This window comes from Pelophylax lessonae (genome assembly GCF_965119305.1).
Source record: "Pelophylax lessonae genome assembly, chromosome: 12".
NCBI lineage: Eukaryota > Metazoa > Chordata > Amphibia > Anura > Ranidae > Pelophylax > Pelophylax lessonae.
Window position 1 is genome coordinate 198,662,500 of NC_138779.1, and position 10,424 is coordinate 198,672,923.

At 43.1% G+C, this 10,424-nt stretch overlaps 1 protein-coding gene across 1 annotated transcript in view; it reads right to left on the reverse strand.

Annotated features, from left to right (window-relative positions):
• Positions 1 to 304: 304 nt before the first annotated feature.
• The window catches only part of LOC309568964 (phospholipase A2 inhibitor gamma subunit B-like), a gene marked incomplete at both ends in the record, with an annotated part of 11,541 nt that continues 1,421 nt past the window's right edge, over positions 305 to 10,424 (reverse strand). Inside the window, 3 exons of the mRNA XM_082274728.1 lie at positions 305 to 507; positions 3,998 to 4,138; positions 7,632 to 7,784. Coding sequence (XP_082130854.1) covers positions 305 to 507; positions 3,998 to 4,138; positions 7,632 to 7,784 — 497 coding nt within the window. The remainder of the gene's footprint in view (positions 508 to 3,997; positions 4,139 to 7,631; positions 7,785 to 10,424) is intronic.

Below are 10,424 nucleotides of genomic sequence, written 5' to 3' on the forward strand. Positions count from 1 at the left end.
CTTTAACTTTATAACGTTTAGGAGTTGACGAGTGGATCAGTGGTAGATGTGCAAACTATACTCATCTGTTCTTTAGGAGGCTCTCTACCATAATATTTGATCATTTTTTTTTGTATTTTATTTAACATTTTACCATACATAATTAAATTAGGTCTAAAATTATATTTCAAATTATTTTTATGTATATATTTTATTTAAAATATCGTATGTGTATCAGATGTTTCCTTGCATCTCTTCAATACGTCCTTCATAATCCATAGCTAGTTTTGGAATTGGTTGCTAGAAGGAAACCTTTGAACGATGATCAGTCTGTTAGCACTGCCAGAGCAGCAACGTAAAATATTATCAGGTGGTGAAGAAAAATTATAATCTTTATGCCTTTACTACAGACAATTTCATTCTTTATTGAAATCCTATCACTGGCAGATTGGTATTCTTTGATGAGTTTATTTTCACAAATGCTCTCCATGGCACATCCATGCAACAATTCCATTGTAGAAGAAGATTCTGTTTTAAGAAAATGGTGGAAAATGGCGGAATAAGAGTTAAAAAAATATAACTTTAAACATTTATGTAATAAAAAAACAAAAAAGGAGAATATATATATATATATATATATTTATATATACACACAGTATATACAGTGGGTATGGAAAGTATTCAGACCCCCTTAAATTTTTCACTCTTTGTTATATTGCAGCCATTTGCTAAAATCATTTAAGTTCATTCTTCTTCCTCATGAATGTACACATAGCACCCCATACTGACAGAAAAACACAGAATTGTTGACATTGTTGCAGATTTATTAAAAAAGAAAAACTGAAATATCACATGGTCCTAAGTATTCAGACCCTTTGCTCAGTATTTAGTAGAAGCCCCCTTTTGATCTAATACAGCCAGGAGTCTTTTTGGGAAAGATGCAACAAGTCTTTCACACCTGGATTTGGGGATCCTCTGCCATTCCTCCTTGCAGATCCTCTCCAGTTCTGTCAGGTTGGATGGTAAACGTTGGTGGACGGCCATTTTTAGGTCTCTCCAGAGATGCTCAATTGGGTTTAAGTCAGGGCTCTGGCTGGGCCATTCAAGAACAGTCACGGAGTTGTTGTGAAGCCACTCCTTCGTTATTTTAGCTGTGTGCTTAGGGTCATTGTCTTGTTGGAAGGTAAACCTTCGGCCCAGTCTGAGGTCCAGAGCACTCTGGAGAAGGTTTTTGTCCAGGATATCCCTGTACTTGGCCGCATTCATCTTTCCCTCGATTGCAACCAGTCATCCTGTCCCTGCAGCTGAAAAACACCCCCACAGCATGATGCTGCCACCACCATGCTTCACTGTTGGGACTGTATTGGACAGGTGATGAGCAGTGCCTGGTTTTCTCCACACATACCGCTTAGAATTAAGGCCAAAAAGTTCTATTTTGGTCTCATCAGACCAGAGAATCTTATTTCTCACCATCTTGGAGTCCTTCAGGTGTTTTTTTAGCAAACTCCATGCGGGCTTTCATGTGTCTTACACTGAGGAGAGGCTTCCGTCGGGCCACTCTGCCATAAAGCCCCAACTGGTGGAGGGCTGCAGTGATGGTTGACTTTCTACAACTTTCTCCCATCTCCTGACTGCATCTCTGGAGCTCAGCCACAGTGATCTTTGGGTTCTTCTTTACCTCTCTCACCAAGGCTCTTCTCCCCCGATAGCTCAGTTTGGCCGGATGGCCAGCTCTAGGAAGGGTTCTGGTCGTCCCAAACGTCTTCCATTTGAGGATTGTGGAGGCCACTGTGCTCTTAGGAACCTTAAGTGCAGCAGAAATCTTTTTGTAACCTTGGCCAGATCTGTGCCTTGCCACAATTCTGTCTCTGAGCTCTTCAGGCAGTTCCTTTGACCTCATGATTCACATTTGCTCTGACATGCATTGTGATCTGGAAGGTCTTATATAGACAGGTGTGTGGCTTTCCTAATCAAGTCCAATCAGTATAATCAAACACAGCTGGACTCAAATGAAGGTGTAGAACCATCTCAAGGATGATCAGAAGAAATGGAAAGCACCTGAGTTAAATATATGAGTGTCACAGCAAAGGGTCTGAATACTTAGGACCATGTGATATTTCAGTTATTCTTTTTTAATAAATCTGCAACAATGTCAACAATTCTGTGTTTTTCTGTCAGTATTGGGTGCTATGTGTACATTCATGAGGAAGAAGAATGAACTTAAATGATTTTAGCAAATGGCTGCAATATAACAAAGAGTGAAAAATTTAAGGGGGTCTGAATACTTTCCGTACCCACTATATATATATATATATATATATATATATATATACAGTATCTCATAAAGGAAATAGACCCCTCATATTTTTATAAATATTTTATTATATCTTTTCATGTGACAACACTGAAGAAATGACACTTTGCTACAATGTAAAGTAGTGAGTGTACAGCTTGTATAACTGTGTATATTTGCTGTCCCCTCAAAATAACTCAGCACACAGCCATTAATGTCTAAACTGCTGGCAATGAAAGTGAGTACACCCCTAAGACTTATTAGTGTTACAAGGTCTCAGGTGTGAATGGGGAGCAGGTGTGTTAAATTTAGTGTCATCGCTCTCACTCTCTCATATTGGTCACTGGAAGTTCAACATGGCACCTCATGGCAAAGAATTCTCTGAGGATCTGAAAAAAAGAATTGTTGCACTACATAAAGAGGACCTAGGCCAGTGATGGAGAACCTTGCCACCCCAGAATAAAAAGATTGCCAACACCCTGAAACTGAGCTGCAGCACGGTGGCCAAGACCATACAGCGGTTTAACAGGACAGGTTCCACTCAGAACAGGCATCGCCATGGTCGACCAAAGATGTTGAGTGCACGGGCTCAGCGTCATATCCAGAGGTTATCTTTGTGATATAGACATATGAGTGCTGCCAGCATTGCTTCAGAGGTTGAAGAGGTGGAGGGTAAGCCTGTCAGTCATCTGGGGAACGTCGCATGTCCCAGAGGACTGCGGGACCATTCACAATGCACAGAGTGGCTCATGCCCGTGCAGTGGGAAACTGGCTGTGAAGTTTCAAGCCGTCACATTTGAGATGCCAGCACCTGGGAGAGAAGATAAAGGGAAGCGATGGCTCAGGTGAGCACATCGTTGGATCCTGGGATAGGTATTTGTCTGTCAAAAGTCAACAGCTACAGTTTTTGGAGCTGCTGACTTATAGGCTCGGTTCACATATATACGAATCGTATGCCTTTTGAACTGCATCCACTTTGCATAACATGTGCACCAGATAGGCTTTTAATGGAGCCGGTTCAGATGTTCTGTATACAGGCTAGTTGTGGTGCAAATAAAAAAGCGTCCTATGCGTTTTTCAGTCTGGTACAGGTGTGACTTAAATGTCAAATTCGCACTTGAATCACACCTGAACTATTGAATGGTAACCACTCCAGACTCTGCAAAGAAACCAACCATATATGTGAACCCAACCTTAATAAACACAAAATTGTCTGGAGCTCCTCTTTAACCTCTAAAAAAAAAAAAAAAAAAAACCCCTGCAAGACAAAGGCAGAACAGAAAAAGCCTCCAAAGAAAAGACACAAACAGTACCCCATTTGTCCAAAAACTTGTTTAGGACTGAAATTTGTTGCAAGGCTTCTTAGTTATTATATTGGATTACAGAATGATTAACCTTTAGGTTGTAGAGATCTTGACCAATAGAGAGTGGTTATGTAGTTAAGCAAAAGACAACCGGGCTGGGCTGACACCAGAAAAGACCTGTGTGTTGAAAGCCTAGACCAGTATTTAGGAGTGCATTTCTGGCAAATATTTTTCTGTGCATGCAGGGACTTTAAAGTGATAAAACATTGAGGAATATACTATATATATATATATATATATATATATATATATATATATTTTTTTTTTATTTCGCCTTGATATCTGCTTTAAGCCCTTTTCCAAAATGTGATGGCTTCCCTATGTCCACTGTCCAAAGATTTATTATTTCAGGCTCACCTACCTTCAGTTATTATGGATGTAAAGTTAATGCAACGAGTTTCATCACCGGTGCACTGGACAACATCCAACTCTGGATAGTCCTTATTGAAGGGGGAGTAGATACGACACATTTTGCCATTAGTCTTTGTTCTCTTCAGAGACCCTGGTAGACATTAGAATTGTTACATATAACTGTTTACCTTTTCACCTAAGGAAATTGTAAAAATTATGCTAGGTTATCCCAGTGGTATTGCTATCTTAAAGTGTAAATGTTGATGTAAATAATTTGGTTCCCGGGCAGGCAGCTTCTATACCTCAGAGGATCTCCACGGTCTTCTTGGCTTGCAGTGTAACAAAAATGGAAATTGAAGCACTGCACCACTTGAAGGCAGGTGCAGTCTACTTTCTCCACTGCAGGTGGCACTCGACCGCAGCTGCATTGGCAGTCAAGAGGAATGTGTTTCCTCTTTGGTTTCCAGGGTCACTGGGGAAGTTATTCGGTTGGATGCTGCCACCCCATGGGACTCTATTAGCCACCTTGGGTCAGGTAGAGCATATTTAAGGCCCTGGCTCACAGGCTAGGTGCCCATTTCACACGTGGGTAGTGTAGAGACAGGTCATCTGTTTGACAGAGACAGTGGTTAACGGCCAGGAGAGGCTCCTAATGAGTAAGGAAAGGATAGGGACATGCCATTCTACATGGAGACCTCTCAATTTTTGGACCAGACAGGCTTCATTCCGCCCCTAAGACAGACGCTAATGGCACCTCTGAGACCTACTCTGTTACATGTTGCTGTTACATGCAGTGAGTGTTCCCTATCAGTGTTCTTTACAATCAGAGCCTGTGTAATCAGTGGCGGCTGGTGCTCCATGGGCTTGGGGGGGGCGGCAGATGGACCACACCATACCCCCCCGGACCACACCAGCTCGCACACCATAGCAACCCCCCCCCCATCGCCGGGGCTCACTCAACTGGACTGGTGGAATGACGTGGAGGGCAGGCAGCAGCGGCGGCTTCCCCCAACAGCGGCGGCTTCCCCTGCATCTTCCCCTGTGTCTCCTCCCTCCTCCTTGGCCAATAGCATGGACTCTCCTTTCGGCCAATCAGGAAACGGGTCTGATTCCGCTTTCTGATTGGCTGGGAGGATAATCAGTGTGATAATAGCGAATATTCATTCGCCATTGTCACACAACTTGGTGGGCTCAGGGCGCAGTGCTCTGCGCCCCGAGCAAACCCTTTTTTGAGGCCTATTAGAGCCTCTGGCTCTAATCACATACTTGAAAAAAAAAAAAAGCCCCTGCACCCCCAATGCACCAGCCGCCACTGTGTGTAATATACAGATACAACCTTATTTCAATGAAAGTCAGAAGGATAACCCAAAAAGTATCCAACATGATTTGGGGGTCCAAAAACTCCACGGAGTGTGCTTGCAATCACACTGGAAAACAATACTGTTAAAAGTTCAGTTCACTTTTAGACTGTTCACATTGTTGTAAATCAAGTTCTCATGAAAGGGACATTATTGAACCCCAAAATATGTCTGCTACTTTTTGGATTGTCTCTCTGACTTTTATTGGAATAAAGTTGTATTTGGACCTCTTAGCGGACCTCTTGTGTGGCATTTCAATTTCCATATTTACGTATTATTCGATCAGTGCATCAGGACAGGGAGTATGTCTGATGAGATCTGTTGGATTATGGGTGCACTGGGCACTGTGGTTAAACTCTGGTGCCTGTTATGTATTCATACATAGACACACAATGCAATTGCTATAACAGGAAACTGAAGGTAAGACTATGAAAATAGAAGTTGTTCTGGGTTCACATTTATGTGAATTGGATGTTTTCCAGCATTCAATTTGCATGACAGAAGACTGTGACTGGCTCTCAATTGAGGCAGTTCACACATCTCCGGGGCGGCCGTTGAGCCCACTGCAGAAGGGTCCTGTGTGTCTTTGGCTCTGTTTCAGGTCGGAACTTAGGCAAAAATTCAAAACTAATTTGGACCCCCTGCTGCGAGCCGCGCCGCACATAACGTGAACTTAGTTACCTTATCTGGACTTTGGAAAAGATTAAATCCGGCATTACCATTTAAAATCAGGCAGAGCTCTGACAGTTGAGATTTTTTAATGGGGGTCTCCAATCTCCAGCCCCCCCGGAAGATAATAAAGGTACCTGCTGACACACAGTGGAGCCAGAGCTGCAGGATCCCATGACCTGACTGCATTAAAAATAGGTCGGTACACCAAACATTTTTCTACAGGGTATGCAGGATAGGTTGGAGGAGGCAGTATGGGGACATTTTTAAGAATAGTCAGTCTTAGCCTTTATACAATGATGCAATTATACATTAATATAGTAAAACTTTTGATACATAGTATTTGTGTTTATTCTGACAGGTGACTCTATGCCACAGGTGTCAAACACAAGGCCTGGGGGCAGAATTCAGCCCGCCAGGCCATTCAATGTGGCCCTCACCCATCTTCTGACCTTAGGCACCTCCTCTTCTCCACCCACCCCCTTGACCCAGCAGTCGGCAGCAGAGAGGAGGACAAAACTCATCCGCAAGATCCTGCACTTCTCTGTGAAGCTGCCGAGAGACTCGTCTCTGCCCTTGCTTCTGTCTCAGGAGTCAGCAGAAGGCAGAACTCCTCCTACAGATTTTATGCCTCTCTTTGCAGCAGACGTTCTTCTCTCTGCCTACCCTGGTCTCAGCATTCAGCAGACTCCAGCAGCTTACTCCTGCCCTCCTCTGGTCCTCCTCCAGGCCCTACACTTTATGCTTCCCAGCTCTGCGCCCAGCTTCTTCCTGGAAGCAGCACAAGGTAACGGGGTGTGCTGTGATATAAGGGAGGGTGGGCGACTCTTAACTTCTGATGGTGGTGGGGCTCTTGACATCGAATGTAAGGGGAGGGTGGGGTGCTCCGGACATTTAATCTTAGGCCCCTTTCACACATAGGCCCCTTTCACACACTCCGTCCGTTGGACGGAGTCCGTTTTTCTCAGCAGGGGATCGAGCCGCCGGAGACACAGCTGTCAGTTCCCCATGCATCTCTATGGGGGAAATCGGGTGAGAACGGACAGTCAGTCCGTTCTCACCCGATCCGATGCGCTGGACGGATGGAAAATAGGGTTTCCATCCGTCCAGATTAGACGGATCGGATCGGGTGTCAGCGGACATGTCTCCGCTGACATCCGATCCCCCATAGAGATGCATGGGGGGACCGTTCAGATCCGCCAAAAAAACGGACAGGCGGATCTGAACGGTCCGCCTGGGTGAAAGGGGCCTTACAGATACAACCGGCCCTTTGAAGAGAACCATAATGCTGATGCGGCCCGCAATGCAATTGAGTTTGACACCACTGCTCTATTCTTTTTATGTAATAGAACGGATATACAATATCTTGCTGGAATAATCACTTATTATTTATAGTAAAAAATAGATTTTTTTTTTCCTTTTTGATTAGATTTTAAACATAACGAGAAAAGAGAAAGATTGTATTTGTTAAAACAATAAAAAAAGGGCCATCTGGGGAAGGAAGAAGGGGCAGAGGGAGTAGGCTCCAGAAGAGGGACTATGTAATGAGGACATTTTGGAACTAAGCTACTGTTATAATCATATATGATAAAATTATATAAAGAAATGATCTCTTACATAAAACACTTGGGGGGCTACACATGTCTGTTTCGCAACAAGATGTTTTGATGGTTATTGTTTTGCCTCGACCAGTTAGGGTGCCATCTGTATTACATTCATCAGAATTTCCACATCTTCGGACTGTTTGCATTGTTAGTTTCCGGCTTGGATCTGGAGAATAAAAAACAAGACCATGGAATTCCCACATTTAAGACTAACCTTTGATAAACAATCCAGTGACAGGATGGCCTCCATCCTCATGCTTGGGTCCTGCAATGTAGCAGAATCTACAAATGAGCGTTCAAAATCAGTTTTAGGTTTAAAAAGCCTCGACAGACACACACAAACCCCTATGATTGATACTTTATTTTTCAGCAATGGGAAATTGGTTCTGGTTGGTTGTGCAGACTTTTGAGCGTGGAGAGCAATACTCTGCCCACTGGCTAACCCTCTCTGTAACCCTAACACTTAACCCTCCATACAATACAAAAATATTGCCACTGCCCTCACCTATAACTGGCCTTTGCAGCAAGGAGTACATGGAAGGGCAAAACATGCAAAAAAAACCCCAAAGAAATTCAAAGCTCAGCTTACCGACCAGTCTGCAATCAACCAAATTATCCTGTTTAAAAGTTTGCCTTAAAAACAGGGTTTTAGTTTGCACACATTTGCAAATACATTTGTAAGCTACAGTACCCCTTCAAGGGACCCCGGTATTCTGTAAGCCTGAAAATACATTTTGAGAGCTTCCACAGTAGAAGCACATGCATTATAACGGATAAGCAGAGGGCAGGTGAGCATGGAGGGAACCCATCCCTCCTTAAAGGCATAAGGGTGTACTGGGCACCCAGCATTTAGCACAATGGCAACAAAGGTCTCCAGTTTGTCTCCTCACTAATATTTCAACAGTTAAAACTAGTGATCGACCAATATTGTTTTTTTAATGCCGATATCGATATTTTGGTCATCGGATATTGGTATCGGCCGATATTTTCGGACATGTAAAAACATTTTTTTTTTTTTATTTTTTTTTTCACGGGTGCTTCTTGTGGAGGGATCTGGGGGTCTAAAAGACCCCAAACCCCTCCTTGGCACTGAAAAGCATTCAAAACGCCAAGTTTGGCTGTTTTGAATGCTGTCAGTTTTTTTAATTTGGCGCTGAGTACCCGGAAGTGATGTCATGACATCACTTCCGGGTTTTTTACACGGAGACCCGATCAGAGTTGAATGCGGCTTTGATCGGGTCTTCGGTGGTCATGCAGGTAGGATGGGAGACCCGTGCGAGCCGTGGAAGGTCGGCGGGAGGGGGGATGTCTCCTCCCATTCCTTGTAATGAAAGCCAAGCGGCTTCTCGTTACAAGACAGCCGACAGTCGGCTATGGATGTACCGGGTTGATGCCTCTAGCTGCAGGCATCACTCCGGTACAAGCACTTTCCCAAAATATTGGCAATATCGGTAACCTCAGGGGCCGATTCCGATATATCGGGGAAAGTGCCTATCGGCCTCGATATATCAGTGGTGCCAATAATCAGTCGATCCCTAGTTAAAACAAATGGCCACTGCCCTCCACTTTAACTGGCCTTTGCAGAAAGGAGCACATGAAAGGGCAACACAATTCAAATTACATTCACAAATACATATGTAAGCTACAGAACTCCTTCCAGGCACCCCAGTATTCTGTATTCCTAACTCTAAACTTGTTTGTACTATTGAAATATTGGTGAGGGCTCCCCTGTGCTTTTAGGGAGGGGTGTGCTCACTCCAGACTCGCCTTCCATCTGCCTATCTATTATAATGCATGTGCTGTGCCACTGTGGAGGCTCTTCAAATTTAAAGTTAGGACTACAGAATACTGCAATGTCTTGAAGGGGCTCTGTAGCCTACACATGTATATGCAAATGTGTGCAAACTAAAGCCCTGTTAATGCATACTGTTAGACGGGACAATTCGGTTAGTTGCAGGCTGGTCGATAAGTTGAGCTTGGAATTTCTTTGGTTTTGTTTGGTTTTGTTTTTTGACCCTCCATACAACCCTAACACTGATTCTCCCTGTAACACTAACCCTCCCTATAACCCCAGGCACTCTCCCCCAGCTTCCTGTTCTCAAGTAACACAAGGGATGGAAGCCATTAGGCTGATGAAGAGACTTCATCACACTATATTTGATAGTATGCATATATTTGAGCGAAAATGGGAAAACTGGACTTCTTACTAAACACTCTTTTGTGTAATCCATAATTTCAAAACTTATTTCTCAGAAATTTTAGTCCACAAAGTGTTGGCTTACTTTGCAAATTTGCAAGGTGTAATTGCAATTTTTTTTTTTTAAATCAGAAAAAGGTTTTTTTTAACAAATTTTAACAGTAAAATAAACAATGGACATTCTGAAGTATTACATTATACAATACATTTGCATTATTCAGTAGAATAATGTTCTTGTACATAGCCAAAGCTTGAATACTTGAAAAGTATTGTTAATGGTTTTTACTAGGGCTGCACATCTTCACTCACCTCATGATTCGATTCGATTACAATTATCAAGGCAACGATTCGATTCGATTCCGCGATGCATCACGATGCATCACTATTACTGCCCAATGCCCATGCCCAGCCCACTGCCCAATGGTTTTCAAAACTTTATAAAAAAAAAAAAAAAAAAAACAATCAAGCAGTCACAAATTAAAGAATCATTTTTATTTTCATTTGCTTTTAAAGGACACTTTTGTCCAACTGCAGACACACTACAGGAGAGAGTCAGAGACCACAGACACACAACAAGAGAGGGTCAGAGACCGCAGACACACCACAGTT